The sequence below is a fragment of the Periplaneta americana genome, chromosome 4 (assembly GCF_040183065.1).
Source record: "Periplaneta americana isolate PAMFEO1 chromosome 4, P.americana_PAMFEO1_priV1, whole genome shotgun sequence".
NCBI lineage: Eukaryota > Metazoa > Arthropoda > Insecta > Blattodea > Blattidae > Periplaneta > Periplaneta americana.
The window spans coordinates 128,523,204-128,546,902 of NC_091120.1; the positions used below are offsets into that span (position 1 = coordinate 128,523,204).

The 23,699-nt window shown below is 33.8% G+C and overlaps 1 protein-coding gene across 8 annotated transcripts in view; it reads left to right on the forward strand.

Annotated features, from left to right (window-relative positions):
• LOC138698191 (protein 5NUC-like) overlaps positions 1–23,380 on the forward strand; it is a 372,815-nt gene extending 349,435 nt beyond the window's left edge. For 5 of the 8 annotated variants that reach the window (XM_069823945.1, XM_069823948.1, XM_069823949.1 and 2 more), the window contains 4 exons: positions 309–512; positions 1,683–1,847; positions 9,440–9,512; positions 18,325–23,380. In XM_069823945.1, coding sequence (XP_069680046.1) covers positions 309–512; positions 1,683–1,847; positions 9,440–9,512; positions 18,325–18,376 — 494 coding nt within the window. In that variant the 3' untranslated portion in view covers positions 18,377–23,380. Of the gene's footprint in view, positions 1–308; positions 513–1,682; positions 1,848–9,439; positions 9,594–18,324 lie in introns of all 8 variants that reach the window. The other 3 variants (XM_069823952.1, XM_069823951.1, XM_069823950.1) reach the window with 3 other exon arrangements.
• Positions 23,381–23,699: the final 319 nt, after the last annotated feature.

The following is a 23,699-nucleotide window of genomic DNA, read 5'->3' on the forward strand; positions in this document are numbered from 1 at the left end:
TGTCTGAAAAGTCTTCTTCTCTTTCCTAGTATGGTATGCATTATCTCAGATAGAATTTCTACATGTCTGCTCATACATTGAAATGTTTTCGTGCAAGGAGTAGAACTCAGTGTAGCTTGTTCAACTTCACTGCAACCATTTCGTTGTAGTGACCCTTACTTGAAAATATATCGAAATAATCTGAAAAGAAAGGGAGTAGGTATGTAGCCTACATTTTGATAGTGGGAAACCTGGTGCAATTAAAATTATAACATCTAAGATGGTTGACGTAGCCTATTTCAAATGATTTTGATTGCAATCTGTTTCAGGTTTGTTACAAGTAGCATACTATGACCAACCTGTAAACGGTTCAAGAATTTCCACAATAAAGACAGTTTCAGAAACTTCTATGATATTTAGTGAGATAGACCTGAAAGAGAATTCAACATTGTACAATATATCGGTACCACTTTCATTTCTGAAGATGGAAAGCTACAAGAAGTTACTGGGTTCTGTAAATGCATCATATCATGGTAAGTAATATATGAGAATTGGGTGTATTACAGTTAAGAAACATGCTCGAAGTAATGAATCTAAATAATTGTATTTCATTTCGAACACAAAAGTACTGTGTTGCATACTATAGAAGAACAATCTGTGTTTAGTTTAACATTGAAGTCAAAGGTTTTCTCTACACACTTTTACTAAATTCAAGTATTTAAAAACCCCTGCGGTGGGTGAGTGGTCAGACCTCCAGCCTGTCACGCAGACGGCTCGGGTTCGAATCCTGGTCAGGTCTGCGATTTTTCATTTTGAAAATTCATAGTGACACTTGTGGCGGACAAGGTCGCAGTTGGGGTTTTTCTCGAGGTTTTCTCATTCCCCTCATATTGGACCTCTACATCATTCAGTCACCATTTTTCTATTTCTTCATCATTCCATAGCATTCCCCAATTGCTGGCTGGCAATGCATGGAGAGGATGAGGGGGAGGGGGATTGCTTGCTCGAAACCTTGGTATGCAGCGAACCTTAATGTAGTCAGCCAGTGTGGGTGGTTTGAGGGTTAGCACAATAGATTCTAACAGATCGCAGTGCCAGGCCTTAGTGCCCCCTCCCATAAATTCCATTCCATTCCATTACTATTAAAAGAAACAAAGCCAACAATATACTCTCGAACATACTTTCTCACATTTATTTGCTTTTATTTTTCTTTCTTCCATTGTTTCCAATTAGCCCCCCCTCTCTCCCCCTCTCACCCCATCCCCCTCCCCCTCTCACCCCATCCCCCTCTCTCCACTTCTCCCCTCTCCCCCTCCTTCCCCTCTCTCCCTCTCCCTCTCTCTCTCTCCCTCTCCCTCCCTCTCTCTCTCTCTCTCTCTTTTGTGTTACCTTTCTTTTTCTTTCTCACTTGTTTTCTTTTTTTCCTTTCATAGTTTTCTTTTCTTGCTTCCTAGTTTCCTTTTCTTTCATTCATTCTTGCTTTTGTGATTACACGTACTTGGAAAAGGGAAGGGGAAAAGTTGTACATTTAAACATGAAATGATCAAATTGATATTGGTTGTCATATTTTTCATTTTGCTGTGCCTTTTCTTTCGTTCACTATTCCATTTTTTAGAGCTATATAACGTCAAGGAGCAATTTACATACTACTATAACTGCACTAACTTTTAATAACTCCGACACTTTTTTTTATTTTGATTCAGCTGTAACAGTTGTTGAAGCTGTTGCAAGATACATAAACAACACGGAATTCCTGTTTCTCCCAGCAGTCGGTACTAGATTAATGAAGATGGAATTACCAGCTCAACCACCATCACCTCCACCACCGCCACCACCATGTGAGAGTAACACAGGCACCACCATTATAGGTAAGTTAAGGCATTAGGGTGTTTTGCTGCATTTTATTATGCTTACAATAGCATTTTAGCCCTTAATATTGTGGCAGTATGATTGAAAATAAAGGGTCTTCCAATAAGAGTGTCACTTTTAAAATGAAATAAATTGTATAAACGAAAAATATTTATTTATTTAATTACCATAATTTTGAAGCACACTTAATGCCATTACGTACGGAAGAGAACGTCAGTTAAATGGCCACTGCAGCTTGTTGGGTTGCGCATATATGGATCTTCCAATAACAGGCAAACATAAACCATGCTCAATTTCACGAATAACGCACGTGATGTTGTTCCTTAGGTCATTAACTGTTTCTGGCTTGTTGGCATAAACCCATTATTTAACATAACGCCGTAAGAAGTAATCCAGCAGCGTTAAATCACATGATCTCGGGTGCCAGTTAACATTACCACCACACGAAATGAAGAAGCCTCTGAACTTCTTCCTCAAAAGGTCGACTGTTTCGTGAGCAGTATGACACGTGGCGCCATTTTGCTGAAACGAGACATTTCTGAGATCCCTATCTTTCAATTGAGGCCAAAAATAATCCTTATCATAGCCCGGTATCTTACACACACCATACACTTCACGTAATGTTTGGCGAATGGACGACTTTTTTTAAAATTTTAACGATTTCTACACGTTGTGGAATGGTGTAACGTTTCATGTTTGTTAACAACAACTGTAACCATGGAAAAATATGACTGCTACAGCTTCATAAACACTGCAACTGTTATATCGTCGGCTTAGAGTGTAAACCTGCTAACTGCCAAGCAGAAAATTTTACAAGGGAAGCAAAAAATAAGTTTAAATTAACTCTGAAACTTTAGGACCAATTACAAGGTACAGGTACAAATGCCATCTGTACTTTGGATTTGGTCCTAAAGTTTCAGAGTTAATTTAAACTTAGTTTTTTGCTTGCCTTTGAAAATTTTCTGTTTGGCGGTTAGCAGGTTTACACTCTAAGCCAACGATATGTTAAAAGTAGGACACTCTTATTGGAAGACCCTTTACAATACTTTTTCTTCAGCCTATCATATTTTCTATATGGCGCACTGTTAGTCGAATGGCTAGATGGTCAGTTTTCCTGGGTTCGAATCCTGGCAGGTCCAAGTGGAATTTGTGGTAGACGAAAACGTTGCTTGGTGATAGGTTTTCACAGGGTAAGATACTCCAGTTTTCCCTACCAACATTACACCGTTTCTCCATTAATCATCATTTTCATGTGGTGCTCTAGTTTGTCTACCAACGCCAATAGTGGCAAAAAGAACTGCAGCTTCAGCACATCATTCATAGATGAAAATGCTTGAGTGAATGATAAAAAGTCAAGCACCCACTATTGGATGAAAGAAATATTGCCTATATTTATTTCTTACCATAGAAAGGAAAGGAAACAAAGGAGTGAGAAGCCTGATAAACTGAACGTAGGCTCTTGTCCTTCACAAGCAGAGAAAATATAATTAGGATAAGTTACTATATATATATGGTACCATTATGTATTCAATAAAGAAATGAAAGAAAAAATGATGACCGATAATAATACAACACATACATTGCATTAAATTTATTTCGCTCTTAATCATATTTACAATCTTAAAAAATAAGAACCAATTCCTTTAAAAATGTACGAGGCACATCCAGAAAGTAAATTTCCCGATCTTTTCCCCTTGAAAGTAAACGTAATTAGCCGTGTCAATTGCGCATGTGTAACAGATCTATGACGTATCAATCATATGCCAGCCGGACAGGTCCCGCCTGGTGCCAGTAGCATGGCAGCAGTGGTCCGAAATGGAAGCTCTTATTCCTTCTCCCGCCGCCTGCGAGGTTCGGTCTGTGATAAAGTTCTTTAATGCACAAAGCATTGCGCCAATTGAAATTCATCGGCAGCTCTGTCAGGAAATGTTATGTTTTATTTAATGACGCTCGCAACTGCAGAGGTTATATCAGCGTCGCCGGATGTGCCGGAATTTTGTCCCGCAGGAGTTCTTTTACATGCCAGTAAATCTACTGACATGAGCCTGTCGCATTTAAGCACACTTAAATGCCATCGACCTGGCCCGGGATCGAACCCGCAACCTTGGGCATAGAAGGCCAGCGCTATACCAACTCGCCAATCAGGTCGACAGCTCTGTCAGGTGTATGGGCCAAACATCAAGAGTAAGCAGATAGTGCGTCGCTGGTGTAGGCAGTTTTCCGAAGGTAGTCAAAGTGTCCATGATGAAGAGCGCAGTGGGCGACCGTCCCTCATCAATGATGATCGTGTTGAGCTGGTGCGGCAGTGCATCATGGAGAACCGTCGCTTCACGATTACGGAGCTGAGCAGCCATTTTCCGCAGATATTGCAATCCTTGTGGCATGAGATTGTCACTAAACACCTGCTGTTCAAAAAAGTGGGTGCCGAAAAACCTGACACCCGAACACAAAATGCAACGTTTAGGAGCAGCACTGACATTTTTGCAACGGTATGACGATGACGGCGACGAGTTCCTCGACAGGATCGTCACGGACGATGAGACTTGGATTTCGCACTTCACCCCGGAAACCAAGCAGCAGTCAATGCATTGGTGGCATAGTGGATCTCCGGTCAGGACGAAATTCAAACAGATGCTATCGGTACGGAAAGTGATGTGCACGGTGTTCTGGGACAGGAAGGACATTCTGCTCATTGTCTTCCTTCCAAGAGGTGAAACAGTGAACGCTGACCGTTGCTATGAAACACTGCGAAAATTGCGACGTGCCATTCAAAACAAGAGGCGTGGAATGCTTACTGCAGGTGTTGTGCTCCTCCATGACAATGCTCGTCCACATACGGCTCGGCGCACAGCAGCTGTTTTGACGGAATTTGGATGGGAGTTGTTTGATCATCCACCTTACAGTCCTGATCTTGCTCCCAGCGATATTCACGTTGTCTTGCACCTCAAGAAATTCCTGTCCACCAGAGAGCGTTTTGGCAACAACGAAGAGCTGAAGACGTCTGTCACACGCTGGTTCCATTCACAGGCAGCAGAGTTCTACGACAGAGGGATACAAAAGTTGATCCCACGATACGACAAGTGTCTCAATTCTGATGGTGCCTCTGTTGAAAAATAGCTGAAACATTGCTGTACCTGTTGCCAATAAATGTTTTCCTGAAAGTGTGTTCTTTTTAAAAAAATATATAGGTAAACTTACTTTCTGGATGCGCCTCATAAATATTACCGTGGACATAAACATTTCACGTAATTTCAGAGCTGCTATGAATTTCCTGTTACTTTTTTTTTTTTTTTTTTTCTTCAAATGGTTTCATACATCACGTTTAAATTTCACCATCAAGAGGAAGCATAGTGTTGCCCATAAGGCAGCTCTTTCACTGCAAACCCAGTATTCTCCAATATTTCCTCCTTTCTCTTAGTCCTCATATGATCCATGTATCTTAATGTTTTAAAATCTGATATCTTCTTCTGCCCCAAATATTTCTTCTGTTCACCACTCCTTTCAGTGCGTACTTCAGTAGGCAATTTTTTCTTAGCCAATAACCCAGTCATGGTCGACGCTAGTAGAAGGTCAGAAGCATAGTCTAGTATATACAGTCACGAAGCTAATACTATGCATTCATAGATAGTTGCTAACCGTTAGGATCACTACTATCGCCTCATCACAGACAATGTGAAATAGTACCGGCACAGTCTATTGTTCCTAGTACCCTCAACAACTCAAGCTTCGTGACTATATACTAGACTGTGGTCGGAAGGCTCAACTTGGCAACACTGTGTCGTCTGCTGTTGTCAGTCATACTGCTGTCATACTTCACTAACAGAACCAAAGTGTTTTAATGTTAATATCAGAAGAAAACCATTAAAAATTTAATCATATGTCGTACAAGGAGTCATTATAATACATTAAGGATTATAGATAGAGATACATAGCAACAAATAATTGGTTAAATGGCGAACTTACTCGTGTTAATTATGTAAGCATGTACGGCTTATAGCTGTTTCGGTGCTACTTGACACCATCCTCAGAGACTTCTTTGTCTCTGCATCATCTCGACTTCGCTGCCTGTTGTGTGGGTGCGTTCGTGTGATGAAGAGTGAGATGACGCCGAAACACAGAAGGCTCTGAGGATGGTGTCAAGTAGCACCGAAACAGCTGTAAAAGCCGTACATGCTTACATAATAATTAACACTAGTAAGTTCGCCATTTAATCAGTTATTTATGTTCAAGTGTTAAAAGTAGTGTACGAAAGATTCAAAATGGATTATCAATACATAGCTACATTTGCAACAAAGTAAAGTAATCCTCTTATATATTTTTAAAATCTTGAATAATGTCATCTCTTAAATTTGCTGTAATTTAATACAAGGATCCATAAGGGATACCGGTATGTCGTGTCTTCATTATTTTCCTTGTTATTTCCCACATGCTATAGATCTATATTATTTATAAAAAATATTATATTACATTATGTAGAAAACTCAAACACGTACAATTCATAGGCGTGAATACTGAACACTTTTGTTACATTGTATTTTACTGTATTTAGGTTATAGGCCTACGTTGGTTTTCAGCCAGAATTAATGGATCTCTCCAGTTAGGCTAGGCCACTTTTTCAAACTATAGTATAGTATAGTATAGTATAGTATTTATTAGCTGTCGTTATAGCAAAAGCTAATGACATTGTCAAATTACACGTGTGAAATTATAGTGCAAAAATGAAAATTATTCTATTACAACACTAAACATAAAACAAAATGATCACAAATACTCCTTAGAGTTTACAATTGAGAGTCAAGATTATCAAAATTAGGCTAATATCTAGATGAAAATTGTAACACACTGATCACAGATATTGATTTGATTAACAATTTATGAGAATTTCCTAATATATTACAGAATAATAATACAATTCAGAGAAAGAAACCTAAAAAATATCAACAGCTTGCTTTTCTGATTCAAAATATTCTTGTACAGAATAGAATGGGTTTCTAAGAAGCCACGTTTTCACTTTGACTTTGAATATGTCAAGTGACACTTCCTGTGCTTCCTGTGGAAACATGTTGAACATCCTACAGCCCAACATGTTAGGACTACTTTTAACTTTGGATAGTCTGCAAAATGGTATGTCCAGTTTTTCTTTATTCCGAGTATTATACTCATGTTTATCCATCCTACTGGTGAAGCCATAAAGATTTTTCTTGATGTAAAGAAGGAGTTCCAGAATATATTCATTAACAACTGTTAAGATGGACTCCTGTATGAACAGTGGTTTACAATGTGCTTTGCTTGGTTCTTGTGTGATAATTCTTATTGCTTTCTTCTGAATGAGCAGGACTTCAATAAGTTTATTGCTGTTTCCCCACACCAGGATTCCATACTTCAATATGCTATGAAAAAAAGCAAAGTAAACACTTCTTAGGTACTGCCCGGGTATTTTATCTCTAATTCCTCTTAAGAGATACAGGACTCTGGACAGTCTCCGAGAGATGTATTCAATGTGGCAATCCCAGGTTAGTTTTGTATCAAGATGGATACCAAGTAACTTTACTGCCTTTTCTTCAGACCCTTCTTCTTTTTTCAATGACAAAATTAATTTTTGAGTCTTCTCCTCGTTTAAAATTAACTTATTTGCTCTGAACCATTCTGCTGCTTCCAAAACTGTATTTGAGGTTAGCTGACGCAGTTCTGCTGCACTAGTCGAACATGTTATAAAAGAAGTGTCATCTGCATATAATGTTGATTTGGCCATAGTGTTATAACTTAAATCATTTACAATAATTAGGAATAAGAAAGGTCCTAAGATGGAACCCTGTGGGACACCATGTTGCACTTCTCCTTCAAAAGACCTGATCCCTTGAATTTCTACTATTTGTTTTCTGCCAGACAGATATGATGAGAGGAGATCCAACTCCCTTCCATTTATACCATAGTATTGTAGCTTAAGTCTTAAAATGTCATGTGAAACGCAGTCAAAAGCTTTTGTTAGGTCGCATAACGTGATCTCAGAGTACATTTTATCTTCAAAACCATTGTATGCTGATTCCAGCAGTGATAAGATAGCATCAACTGTTGTTCTACCTTTACGAAAACCAAACTGCGTATGACACAATAAGTCATTTCCTTCAAAATAGTTTGCCAATTGAGTCTTCATTACACATTCTAACACTTTTCCGAAAATAGGAATAATAGATACCGGCCTATAACTACTTGGATTCTCTTTCTCACCTTTCTTGTATATTGGGCAAATCTATAGTAATATTCATTTATAAAAAGACACTGTAGATATCTTAAAAGGAGTCGTGTATCTTATTTTCAACATCTATACGGCAGTTCTATATTGTTTATCAAAATGTTATTCCATTACCTACACATACTGTACTGGTACAATTCCTAGCCTAGGCTGTACACTATATTAAACGTTTTATCTTATTTAGGCCTACATTTTTCACTTCTTTTTCTAAAATGTCTGCAATTTTCTCTTACCATACACTGGTTTACTGGCAGCTATGATATTCCATGGCTTTGAATATTATTATTTAACTATGTTCATAATGCCTGAAAGTATTTTGTCAGCAAGTTTAACTTATTCCATCGCATGTGGGCATACATCGTTTACAAAGCCAACATCACTACACAACACTGTTTGAGAGTAACTTCAACAACTTCTAATGATTTTCATATTTTACATACCGGTAGTTTTCTTCATTAACACTGTTTGAAATCAATGTATTTACAATGCAGACGGCAAATGTTGCAATGTAAAGTACAAAATCTGAAGAAAGAGTAAAGTCCTCCTCGATTCAAAGTGTCAAAATAAATATCTTCATTGTTGGTTTCTTTCCCTTCCAAGTAATCAATACAAAGTGAGCATTGTAACTTTGAGGATACCTTGAAAGAGGCATAAGCTGATATGTTCAGAAGGCTGGATGTATCAGCTAAAGTATCAGGGTCTTGGATAACTCTAAAAAAATGGACCGACTGGTACATCTACCATTTCGTTTCTTTCTGGTTCTATATAGTCTGCTATTTAAAATGTTTCCAAGGACCATTTTAGAAATCCATACATGGCCGATTTCGTGCCAAAACTTACAAAGAAAAACTCAACATAAATTGAAAATACTCTTCATTACGCGAAAGGAAGGCTTAAATCGCATATACCACACGCTCGTAAGAAGACTGATGCCTGATACACGTTGCCAAGTTTCCGCCTTCCGACCTTTACTAGAGTCGACTGTGATCCAGCCAATTCTTTTTTCTCTTTCTGATCAGTTTCAGTATCATTCTTTCTTCACTCACTGTTTCCAATACAGCTTTATGTCTTATTCTGTCTGTCCATTTCACATGGTCCATTCATCTCCATACCCACATTTCAAATGCTTCTAATAGTTTCTCTTCACTTCATCGTAATGTCCATGTGTCTGCTGCATACAGTGTCACACTGCACACAAAGCACTTAACCAGTCTTTTCCTCGGTTCTGTTTCCAGAAGAAGCTCCTTTTCCTGTTAAAAGCTTCCTTTGCCATTGCTACCCTCCTTTTGGATTACATATATATTACAATAAATGAATGTTTTGTCTCTTCTGTTGCAGTGACACTGGTGGTTGCAGCTCTAGTAATAGCCTGTTCATTCGTAGCGTGGAAGTATGTGATAAGGAGGTACAGGTATCGGAGTGGTTCCACCATGCACATGATGAACTTAGACTAGCAACTGTTATCCTGTCATAGTACGACGAAATTAAAATCGTAATATACGAAAATTGATAACCCAGAAATTCAGGGTTTTCAAGTTTACGTTTGCCAATTTGGCAGAATTGCATTATGCAATATGTATTGTTTTGTTATGTTTGATTTTTTTTTTTTCAGCAATATTATTATCCGTATTTCTAGTCTTAATAGTTTAGTCAAAGATGGCAGCACTGTATTTAGTACATTTTGGAAACAGGGATTAAATAGCAGTAAAATGTATCCTATTATCTTTGTCAGTTAAATAAGTAATTCTTAATTTATGTTTCTTTTTCGTTGTGTTTAAATGTTACTTATTATTTTCTTCATTGGAGTGAAAGAAGCGAAGAATTTTGTTTATTATTATTATTATTATTATTATTATTATTATTATTATTATTATTATTATTATTATTATTATTATTATTATTATTATTACCGGAATACAAATTGTGCCCTCCCTAATAACTTCAGAATTTTCTGCCTAGCTTCTATTAAATTTACTTGGTAAGGTATAAGCCCTTTTATAGAGATGTCATTAAAATAACAATTTCTTATTATTATTTTATTCTTATAAATAAAAATAAATATTATAGTAGTACCAATATTCAATTTATAGTGTGTGTACGTAAAACAGGACAGAGAACCTAAGTAGAATAAAAATAAAATTGTTTCGGATTAAGGTATTCATAGATTCACGAAATGACAATTTTAGCCAAAGTTACAAGTTTTGAGGTTTTATTATCTTGTAATGCATCTGTAAAATATTATTTTGCTTTGGTAGGATACACTTTGCATTTTCGTAACCGAAAGCATACTGACATTTTCTTTTCAATACTATAGAAACTTAATTTTTCCCATTGTTTGCTTTTGTAAGTTTTTTAATTAAAAAATTTATAGTGGAATCTTAATTTCGAAGAGTTAGACATAAGTGTGCCTTTATTGAAATTACTTTTTAGGAAGTATATACCGGTACCTAGTTACATAAAAAAAAAAAAATCAAATAAGGTTTCTGATGTTTAATTACAAAATTTTGAACCGTAATAGTCCAAATACATCCTATCCGAATAATAATTACATGGAGAATGGAGTGGGACGGACCACATGGAAAACATAAGAATCGTGGGCATGTATGAAATTAAAAATGTTTCTACCTTTTGATATTTTGCATGAAATTAAATTTTTCTCATTTACAATAAAACAGTGACAAGAGATACTGTGTCAGAAACAACAATACATTATCTTTATTATTTTTTGCTATCATTGCATGTAGAAAGTAATCTGACAGAATATTATATGAATTTTTAGCTTTTGCGGTGACTGTGATTAGAATTAGGCTTTTGTGTAATCCACCATGTTGTGGAACTTGACATTTTCAATGTTTCGGAACTACATACAGTTCCATCATCAGGCTAAGACCAGAGAGGTCGTCTACAATGTTGAGCTTGTTATGCCAGACTAATCCGAACGACTGAGCTGTTGTCTGGATTAGCCTGGGGTAACGAACCCAATAGAGTAGGAGACCTCTCTGGTTTTACTCTGATGATGGAACCTGTATGTAGTTCCGAAACGTTGGAAATGTCAAGTTCCACGACATGGTGGATTACACAAAAGCCTAGCTCTGACAGAACATTCTTTTTCTTTTTCTTTGGGTAATCCCATGGCGAATCCTGATACACATTTCGTTAAAAGATAATTTCACTACCGCCAATTTAATCGATGCCGATAACCACGTACTTCATAGGCCTACAACGTCATTAAATAACTGATTAAAAATGTCGTTGGAACAAATCTCAAACACTTATTTTATATTCAAAAGAACTCCATCTACAAATGAGAATGTAATTACTAGAGCCCGGATGTTTAGGCATTTATATCAGTTAAAATAGGCAGACAAAAAAAGCAATAAAAACGTAAAAAAGGCACAATCAATTTTAAAATGGTATAATATATTTTAGCAATAAATTTAAATTATATCAACATAACTCACATTTTTACTTCGTAGTTGACACATGTTGACTTATAAAATACGGTACTTTTTTCGTGATTAACCATCTTTTCATAAGCCTTATAACAAAAAATGTTCCATCAATTGAAAACATATGGACACCAAATTCATCAACGTAAGCATGAATTTATTTTTCAATGGTTTACTGAATATAGCAGTCTATAGTCCCGTCTCTCTAATTTCCGGCTACATTTAAACGTGTGCGTCTTGTGATTCGCTGATTCATTTCTTAAGGCTCGATAAATACTTAATATAATCGCCCGCCATTTTAGCTCTTTCGTTGGCGTTCGCAGAAAGCACATGAAGACGTTATTTGCCGCTCAATTATTTGCTGAATTACATTGCGTTTGATTTATTATCATAGGAGCTAAGACGTTATAATGTTTAACGGTGTGGCAAATAGATTCCTCATATGGTAGCTCGGCAATTAAGAACAAAAATGGCGAACGATACTACCTTCCTAGACTTTATAGAGCCTTCACTTTCTAAGACATAAGCAAAGAGGTGGAGTCACGCCGGAAATAACAGCGTCGGGACTATAGCTAATCAATCTTATACCTTCTGTCACCTGGCAATAACTGACTGTTCCTCACTCAGATTTCTTTCTCTTACAATAATAAAAACGTGTAGCACAAAATTGTAACAGTAAGATTTCAAAATATGAAAGTAAACAATTCAAATTACTATGTGACTACTTCTATAAGAACGATCTTAATATTTAAAATTATAAAGCTGACTATTGGTATCATGAAGACATGACATATTTTGTAATGGTGGATTATCGATCATTATTCATATTACACCAATAGTATTAAAGCACGATTATTAGCAGATTAAGCACCGAATAAATTACTTTTATTTACTATTGTTAGTAAAGTAAGTCATTTTTTCATACAGTTAAAATTCATACACATTACATTACAATTAATTAGAAAATTGCAAATAAATAAGAAATATTGCTTTAAAATGACAAAAAAAGGCATTTATTATGGAATTAGCCTTAAAAAAGGCAAAATAGGCAAAATAAAAATTGGCCTTATCACTTTGATTTACTCTAAATCACATTTATATCTATGAAAATAATGATTTACTTCTACCCAGTAAAAAAGACATTTTTTCAAACATCCAGGCTCTAATAATTACACCATTTTATGGTGTAACAGTAATGTATTTGGTTGCATTCATGTCACTCTGAGAAAAGTACAGTACCTAGTTTAAGACTCCATTTAAGTCTAGTTTTTGTTTTGTTTATTTATTCAATATCTCTGTATAAAGGAGAAAATAAAAGTTTGTTTTAAGTTAGGACCTTTGCTGAAAATCGCTGCTGCTTTTCTGATTTATAGTTCGTAGAGGATGATTGTATGCTATAGAGAGAAATTAATTGAACAGTGTTAGTCACTCCTATTTTAAAACTTAGTTTATGATATACCAATACGAAATAAGTTCAGAGAATATTTGATACAAAACATGATAGTGAAGTACGGGCTATGAATGTTACAGCACAGGTTTAAAAGTTTAAAAAGGGAGAAGTGAATTTCGAAGTTGGGCCACAATATTATAATCAATAGACGGTTGTATTTGTTTCTGGTTTGTTGCTGCAATCTTGTTTTCATTCTTTTTAATTAAAGCAGAGAGGGAGTACTAGCTCCTAATTTCTGAATTGTTGTGCCTTAATGCGCAAGTACATTCCATTTCTTGGTATGCTATGATCTGTGATTAAGTGTAAAATTTGGAAAATCAAAATAGGAGTTCATACTTTGTACATAAAGAGAAATTCCACCGTATAAACTAGTTTGTGTAGTAGATATCTGAATAAAAGGTGGAAAAAAAAAAATAAGAATTATATTTTTATAAAACCCTTTTTCTTTGTGTAGAGGCTTATATTTTCTTTTTCTTTAAAAGTTTTAGGTAAGGGCACACAAGAGAATTTATTATCTTCGTTTCTTAACCAATTTAAGGTGACCAGATTTTTGAGGGGAGGGGGGAAGATTAGCGTATTATTATTATTATATATATTTTTTTTTACAACTTGTGTGTGTTTGTAAAAATACTTATTGATGTCACAACTGTATCTTAGACATTCTATTGATCCAGTTGTAAAATGGTTTGTATAATTGAGTGAATACTAAGAGGTTTTTAAATACCATACGTAAAATAAATTTACTATTTATTGCAATTTAAATGTGATAGTAATGTATTCTTGTCTAATGACACAATATAATTTGAATTTGATGAGATGAAATAAAGTTTACTAAAAATTGATTGTAACCAAAGAATGAAACCGAACATTCTGGACTTCTGTGTAGATTATATCTGTTCAGGACGATGTAAGCGAGGTTTTAAGTAGTGTGGAGAGTGAAGGAAAATGTGAAGAGTTATAGTTTCATATGAAAATCATGACTGAATCTGTGACAGTTTTCTCTGTTACTCACAGAGTGTCATGATAGGAGCACTAGTAGTCTGCTTTCACATCACTGAATTATTAAAACTGTCTTGGTCTGTAGTGATGTGAAGATTTTTTTAACTTAGAGAGTTAAATTTATTACATTTAGTGATGAAGAAAATAGCGAGAACAATAGCAGATAGGTGTAGACTATAAAATTCTCTTTCCTTCTCTTATAACAATAGTAAGACTCAAACTAATTCCGTAAATAATAAAATTATAAAATATTATATTGGAATAAATCTGGTCACCTGTGCTTAATTTCTAATATCACGGTAAAAACTGTGTTTTTGTAGTGCTGAAGATTAGTTTGAGCTAAAATCTCACGAGAACTTAGTCTTGGTCTTGTAAGATTAGAATTAACGCACTGTTTTAATGAATAGTTAATAACAGCAATGCAGTATTGTGTGAGTACTTAGGCGATCTGTTTATGTACAGACGTTTTTAGAGTTAGTATATGGAATTTGTTGTTACAATTACATTCTGGGAGTTTTTAGTTTTGATAGAGTCCTTCTGTGCATATGTTTGGATAGTGTACATGTAGGGTTAAAGTTTATTAATACCGGTACTACAAACAGTTGACAACTTATAACGTACACCTGTTCACATTATATTAGTGGTATCTTTTACCAGATTTGGTTTTACAACTAGCACATGTACTACACGTATAATATGTGTATTCACATACAATAAAATTCAAACACTGTGCGGAAAAAAATAATATATTTTGGAAGTATCATAACCTGTTCTTTGTACAAGTGAAAGACTTCCATTAAACTTATTACTCTTGTGTGTATATATATATATATAAAGCTTTTAAACATGGTTATAATGATGTTGCAATCTTATAAAACTGAAAACAAATACTTAAAGAAAATGCTAATCTCTTTGTCATGTTTAGATATGTTTGAAAGTCGTATCACAAAATTAAATCAGCTCTTACTACGAAAATTCTGAAACACAATGCAACAACTTTTAACACATGCAATGCAAACAAGTGTTAAAAATGTTGCTCATTTAAACAATTTGATGTTTTTCTCTTTTACAAACTGAAGAAAATTCTAAGACGATTTACTATGTAGATCAGTTAAATGTTAAGTTCAGTTTTGATGAGATTAAAAAGACTTAAGATAGAACTTTATATAATTATATAAAAATCTCAAATACGGGAAGAAATGTGCAATTTGCCAACTCCATTATTTACTATTACTATATAAACTTGATAAAATATTAGTTACATTATTACTGTGAAGCTTCCATGATTCTCATGAGGCTATTTCTAATGCGATTTTTATGTACCAATAGTTAAAAAGAAACACATTTTTTCACCATAACTGCATGATTCTTTTATAATAATCACAATAATACTTTTGTTCATCTTCCTTCTGTATTTAATGGGGGTATGACCTTTACCCTTTCAGATTAAATACAGTAAAACCTCAGTATTGAGAGAATTAAACAAATTTTATTCTAAAATTAGTGGATTGATCTTTTGCCTTTTACAATTTATGGAAAAAAGTTTGTTTATTTAGTGAAAGCATTTAGTCTTCATTTTTCGCAGGTTAACGTGTTTTGAATTATGGAAATGCTTTTCGGATTTTGAAACTCACTTGTCAGTCTGAATCATAATCTTAGACACCTTTTTGAAAAGTCATAAGTTAAATAAAAATCTTCATATCTGTAAAATCAATTAGTTAGTAAATATTTTATTATTTATACTGTCATAGGTTCGTTCCACTTAAAAAAGTTTCTTTGGCCTAGGATGTAAGCCAGGAATCTTATAGTAAATAGAATATTTGCGAAGTTCTTTGTCTTATGCCCACTTAAATTTTATTAGTGTATAATGTCTGTTGGCAGCTTTATTGTTGTGTGGCTTTGTAGTTTTAACATAAGTGTGCCACTGTATTTTCGTTCGTCAGTGTTGGCAGATATTAATGAGAGCTAATTCATTAATTTCATTCATTAACTTATATAGATTCCAGTTGAATGGACAGAAAGCGTGAAGGAAAGAGCCAAATGAGTAGATTTAGAATTGTTCTGGGACTATTAAGCCTACAAAGGTAGACTGATTTAATAGTGGTAGTACAGTAGGTAGGTACATTCTGAAACAGTTGAATTGCTCTTGACCGTTCAAGGAACATGGATCCCAATATTTTATAAAGTAAAATGTTAATACTGATAAAATAAAATAATATTCAAATGGGAAGTGTGTCCATCCAATGAAGATTTGAAGAAATATGAAAGGGCAAATTTTTGAAAGGGGATTTATTAATAAAGATATTAAAATAAAGATGTTAGAAGAAGAAAAATTAAATCTGTGTAATGTTTGAGATAATTATGGTGGGAAGAGGGAGATAATACATTACTGACAAAGTTTAGGTAAGCATAATTGATTGCAAGGGTAGGAATAATATTACATGTACGTGTTGTAAACTAATTACAGTATCTGTATAATAGAGTGATGTCTAGATATTAAAAAAATTAATTGATTTCACATATTATGTTCTAAAATTAAATTATATATAATGCACCGTAAATTTAAACGAAATTCTAAATACAGTAATAATTTGAACATAACTACATTAGATTGAGGACTTGTTGATCAATTGACAGCGGATTTTAGGTAATACACCCCCCCCCCCCGAGTATCTGAACGAAAAGTTATATATATCTGTTTAATATAACTTATAATTGAAATAAAATACATGCACCTTATATTATGTAACAATTTTTACGTTCATGCTACTTCAGCCTATTTTGATTATTTTTGCCATGAGGCTGATAGAGTATGAAATGTGTTTTATTTCGGCACGTATGATAATTAATTTTATAAATTCACTCAACTTTAGGTAGTTTATAGGGCAGCTGACATTGATAGGAATGTAAACGGAAACTAAATGTGATACCCCAAATTACGTATTTTTGCCCATCTGAAATATTCTTTAATAACATGATACATCTAGAACGTTTGTTTTCAACCTGTGAATTAATACTCGGTGATAGACGAATGTTACAATTTTTAGTCGAAAACTTTGAAAAAATTCTGATAATTTACTGTGAGGCCAGCTTGGACAAATTTTAAAATCGTGATTGAAATTTGTGCCAAAAGAAGGACATGATGTACATTGTGATATTTTGTATGTTTAGTGTATAATTTGCAGGTGCTTGTGATTGTTCGTTAGCATTAAATTTGTGTTCATTCCAGTTTTCGGTGTTTTTTTTCTATTTTAGGACCCATTTGTTTTATAAAGTCTTCAAACAGCTTATTTTAGGTATCTAATTCTAGAACCTGTAAGTTCGCTGTGTATTGTTCAGTAATATGGTTACAAAGGTTCTGTCTTAAAATAAAATTGTATAAGGACAGCTTTATCCATCTCTATCACAAAATTGAATTTAAGGCATAAACGGATTTTCGAAAACAGAGTGTGTGACCTTAATAACAAAATTTACATCTGCCTTTCCTCTCCCCCCCCCCTCCCACCTTCCAATTATTTATTACACTGAGACCAGATTGGGAAGTTTTATTCACATAAATTTAACATTTGTAATTACACACATTAGAAACTTTTAATTATATGTCACACACTACAGTGTTATATACGTACAAAAAATAATCAACTATTCCATTGCCATTTCAACACGCTAAACTACTGTAAATATAAAATTTAGTACTGTATCTTTAACCGCAGTAACAAAATTAAAATGTGAAATTTCGCTAGTTAGATCGTTATGTGTACTACTACACGCCCAAGTTAAATCTACGTCTGGAAAGAATGTGAATCACTGTTCCCTCTCCCTCTGGCCTTTGTGACCTATGAGTAAATACTAAGTTGATAAAGAGGTGTTTACTGTTCGTGCCAGCGAGTTGTATGAGATAGTGGTGAATACGCGTATATAGAAGGTGCTAAAAGTGTTGTACCCATATAAATATTGTGAACGTGTTAATATTATGCACCATATTTCTTACACACATTATATATATATTATTTCACTCATTGCATTATCTCTTGTAACACGACCTCACTCAGACGTAAAAGTAGGTTGTATACTAACAACCAGAGTAATTAGAGCTACTAGCGCTCGTCTCTTGCATTCATGAGACGCAAATTTAACTTGAGGGCGTTATAATTATCCTTTGGAATTATATTTTATTGGGAATTCAGCTCAGCATCACAAGAACCAAGTTAAGAAACATTGATTTTGGTTCTTGGAATCTGCGTGAAATTCTTTTTATAAGGAAATAATCATTCATATACACAGGTATACACAAGTGTAATACAATTTTTTTTCTTTGTTTTCAGTGGTGGCTCGTGTCGTACTTTTCTGGCGGGGCAGCCCTACAACACAATTTAAATACATTAAAATGTTCAAATTATCGCCTGACTGTAACTGACATTTTCATTAATAATGAAGCATTCTACTAGAACAGTAAGACAACAGTGTAGTGAATTCAGAAACAACATATATCTGAATATTATTAGAGAATCTAGAAAGTTACATACCTTCATTTTCTCTCTGTTCTACAATTGAGAAATTTAGTTGTGTATTACAAACAGTATTGGTATGTGTGAAAATATCATTTTCCTTGTCCTATACAACATTCTTATAAAATTCAGTATCGGTACTTCAACATCGTGTTGGTCAGTATTCCTTAAAATATTATCTTTATCACAATTTACAATTTTATTGTAGCACAAGTATTTACAATAGCAAAAACTGCGAAAAGACTTTTGGATGTTAATTTGAAACCTATGATGTACTAAAATACGCGATTTTATTAGCACATTGACACTCTGAAAAAATGCATCTAGTGTATGATTTTATTAACTGATGTATTTCTTAGATTAACCTATTTACTTATTTTTAATTACCGTGTTCACAACAGAATTTGACTTCTTTTGTGCAACTTTTCGTGTGGTCTTCCTTAGCAGTTTCTGTCGAATGAAAATCGTTCTAGTTATTTCGTTGTGCTTTATTTCTTGCTTTTAAATAAAATTCCGTCTCATTTTGTATTTTACCACACATTCCTTTACACTATATCAAACTGTTATTTTTTTATCCTATTTTCTCCACAATTTTTGTAGAACGTTCTTTATTTCTGAGAGGGTCCAATTTTGTTATTAACTAATTAATATTTGTCTCGATGGTTTAGTTGGTTGTCTGTTAGGACTCTCTTCTGAAACATATAATTTCTCTATGGCTGTATAATCAAAATATTGGTCTTTTGGGTGACTTAATGTTATCCCAACAGTGGTATTACCCCCATATATGCTCAAAGTTTATATAATTACTGCTTCTTATTTTTGGAGGAAGAATTGCAGATTTAAGTTCCTGGTAGTAAAGTGATAATTTTTATAATATGTGTTATACATTTTGTTCAGTGATTGAAACTAGTAGCCTACTGTTTTTCAACAAAATGCTGAACTTCTTACAGCTAGTCTACATCCATGTGTGTATATAATACATAATCTCTTTCTCATTCTTATTGCCTTTTCCTAAACTTTTGAATGACAAGAAGAATGTCGTTGGTTGCTGATATTTTTGTAATAAATCTATTTCGCAGCCCTTTATTATTAAGTTAGTAATATCGAAGCATTTTCCAAACCAAAAGATCAGAGATTACAGGTTCTTCATAATCAAGTGCCTTTTTATAAATATGACATTTCTTGTCGGACTTAAACAACATTATATGTAACAGAACTTTCATTCTTCATCCATTTCCGATTTGGTGAATTTTTCTATCTCAGTAGTAGTAGTAGTATCAAAATTTCCGGAAACTCAAATTAAAAAAGAATTTTACTAGGTAGTTTTAAACAATGCTGGTAGTGTAATTTTCTACCTCTAATTTAATCACCTTCGTGAAATAGATAATAGAGTACTGCACTATATTTTTAGCTATTCATTTTCTTATCTCCTGCTGTTACCTGCTTCGTCATATGTTTTTATTCAGCTTAATGCTTTAGCACGAGATTACAAAAATTGTGTTGGACATTGAAAATATTTCTATATTCATAATGAAACATGCTACCATATACAATTAGTTTCTGTATGTTTATACCTAACATAAAGGTAACAAAATATGGTTATGTTTCATTTATACTTGAGAAGATTCACTGCCCCAGGTGGCGAAAACTACGAGCCACCACTGTCCCCTCTTCAAATTTAATCTTCTAAATTATGAAATTCAATAATGTTAAAGCTCTTGCTGAGCAGTTGGTATGTCAATTTTTACGAAACTGTAATTACGAAACCTGTCTTTGATTTCTTATTATAAGTTAGAAAAAAATGTTTGGACATGCTAAATTTGTATGGAATTTTTATAATTACATTGTTAAATTTTATATTTAACTTGTTCTATATTATTGGAGGACATAAAGGAAAGTTGTATTCGTTACCTTAATTCCAAAACCTCGTAACTGGCTCAGATGTCGATTTTCACTTTTTACGCGTTTTTAAAAGGTTATCCATAAAGAGAGAAGTTTAATTGTTTCGTAATAGGCCAATATTAGCTCTAGAGTCCTAAATTAAGCTGCACTGTTTTGTCAGGGGATGGGTCTGTGTATATACTGACAAAAGCACGTAAAAAGTGAATATTGACATCCAAACAAATTACGAGATTTGGGAATTTGGGTAACGAATTCTATATTAGTTAATGCTGTCTAGAAGGTCAACTGCTTTAAGCAAGATGCTTCACATTTCTTTGGCAGAAAGTTCCATTATATTGTGTGTTACATATATTCACTTATGCAACCATTTTGTCAGATTACTTCCAAATGGAGACTTTTCAGCACATAGTTGTGTATGAAAGTACTGCATGTTTTATATTTTAAGTTTGTGCAATATACAGTAGTTTGATGTAAAAATATTGTGTGAATTTAGTGGTTCCAGACTATTTTCCCTTGAATATAAAGTAAATTTTTTAGTATACTGGCATATCACTGCTAACTTCACAGCAGTATGAAGATATAACTGTGGTTATTTCTATGTAATTCAAAATACAAGGAAATTAAAATAAGGTTTCCACTTTAATTTACTCAAGATTTATGTATTTCTGAGGTTACATTGCTAGTAACTGCAACATTAAGAGGAGAAATGAGTTTGAAAATATATATTTTTTTACACTTAATGTAATATACGTGGTGTGCACTTCTTAATATAAATATTATTCACACTGGTACTATAAGACTAATATTAAAATGATCGTTGATTGAAGGAGAGTGAAGAAATTGTGAGGAAAAAGTTGCTGAGAGCAGGAAATCAATGACATATGATGGATGATATTACAATGTTCCAATAATGTGTACGTTGGTTTTATTGTTAAACAGTGTTTATATAATTCGTTAGCTTAATTTTTTCTGAAATATTGTATAGGTGGACCCCTGTTTGATTTTAGCAGTTAACCATCTACTCACTGTTCTTGTCAAATACAGAATTAAAATTTGTTATTACACGTTATTTTACTAATACTACAGCAAATAAAAACTATTCACTTCCACAGTAATTATGTTGAAATCTAAAGTCTTCTCTGATTAGCAACTAATCGGGCTGCCCTTCAGTGACACTCAAGAGGGAAAGGAGAGTGCAAAACATACAAACAAGTGAAATGTTATAATAGAACATGATACTTTTCATTATATTATGTAGACCTCCTTCTGTAACAAGCCACTAAAAGGTTGTTGTTGATTGGTAAGTAATATGATAGAGGATTACTTTTCTACTGTTATTGTTTGCATGATTTAAGATGCATAATAAAATTATACTTAGCTGATAAATGTAAAATACAGGGGTGAATTGGGAAACAGCAGATGGGGTAGGAGGATGTCCTTATCTCTTGGGTACTTTTCACTAGAAGACGCTCCTGAAACTATGAAATGAACTGTGGTTCGTGATGAAAGTCCTAGTTGGATATTGCAAAAGTCTGAGCGGGTGTAACAATGCAAGTTTGTTAATTCAACTTGCAGTTTTTACCTCTCTGTGCCAGATGTAATATGATTTGACCAAATGACTTTATAGTTTCACCAGAATAGGTTATTCACAATTAGATATTTTCGGAATCTTACAAAATATTATTTCTTTCATTTAAAAGATTTTAAGATTCTATGTTGGCTACTTCAGAATTGGCAGAATACAGATTGGGATCACTGCATTACTTGGAATGTGAGACTGTGTCAGTAAAGAGACATATCAGGAATATAATATATTTCTCATATGATAGGTTGTGGTTGCAATGTAGATAAACTTATTCTTGGTTATGCACGAATATGGCTGATCACAGCAAAGCTCTGTGGACCAATGTGAACTAATGGTACCGGTACTGGTAACACTGGTCTTCAAATCGCACAGTGATTATGGACCTTCAAATTATTTTGTAATGAATATAGTTTATGGACAAAATATCTGTGAAAACACCAGTGGAGATGTTGATAATCTCATATATTGAGATGTTATGGAGTGATAATGCAAGGAAATTCTAGAATGTGTTTTCAGGTGAAAACAAAAATTCAGTCCTTGTTTATTTAATTAAGTTCTGTGGAATTTAACTTCTAAAAGTGTAATAATAATAATGATAATGATAATGATAATGGTGGTGGTGGTGGTGATGATGACGACGACGATGATTGTGATGATGATAAATTAAATAAAAAATTGCATCCTTGCGTTAAAATGATATTGCATGAACAATTATCAATAGACATCTCAAATTTCATTTGCTCATTGAATACCATTAGTACCCTAACTATAGGCCTACATAGTTTTCTTCATGATAACCCGAAGATGTACGCGAATTTGTCATTTATTATTTAGAGAACATAAAATGAGAAACAACTTTTCAGTGCCTTACGTCCACAAGTCAATTACAAAAGTTCATAACGTCCATTTTCACATGTATTTTGTACTGTATATCTCTCTCTTGTGATATTTAGGCCCTAGTTTCTTGTTCATTTTCATTCGTAGGGTAATTTGTGGATCGCACAAATGCATATCACTAGACATTGCAAGCATCGTATAGATCTCAACTATAAATACATTTAATTTTTTTCAGTAGTAGGCCTAGTATTTAATAAATTTGCAGTATACTAATATGTACAACGTCAGGTTTGAGTAAAAGCAAGAAGCCTTATTTTTGTTTTCGCCTTGTATGACTTTCAACTAAATAAGGATTGTAATGTTCTTTATAATTGATTTTTGAGCTTGTGTGTTTTGCCAGCGGAAAACCAATGAAGGTTCTAGTTACCAGTGTTGTGTGTTTCTTATTTTCTGTGCCATTTGAGATGTTTCTGTAATCAATAAAAGATATTTGTTTGTTTGTTTGTATTGTCTGACAGAGTATAATACAGCAACATATACCAAATGAAATTTAATTGTATCATTTTAAACATCTGATGCCTTAAACTTAGAGATGTAATCGTGAAATACTGTCCATACTGTAATGGTATCATTGCGAGCTTTTAAGCAAGTATCAGTTTCAAACGAAGTCTAATATGTTGCTCAGATTACAAGTGGAGAATATGTTATGTGGAGATTTCATGAAATTGCTATTTTCCAGCGTCTGAAATTAATCACAAAGATACAATTAAAGAGAGTTAGACAAATAAGCTAATATAGTGTCTTGTTTAAACTGCAGAGATTATTTATAGACGACGGGATTAATTGCTGGAATGGCAAAGTAACTTAA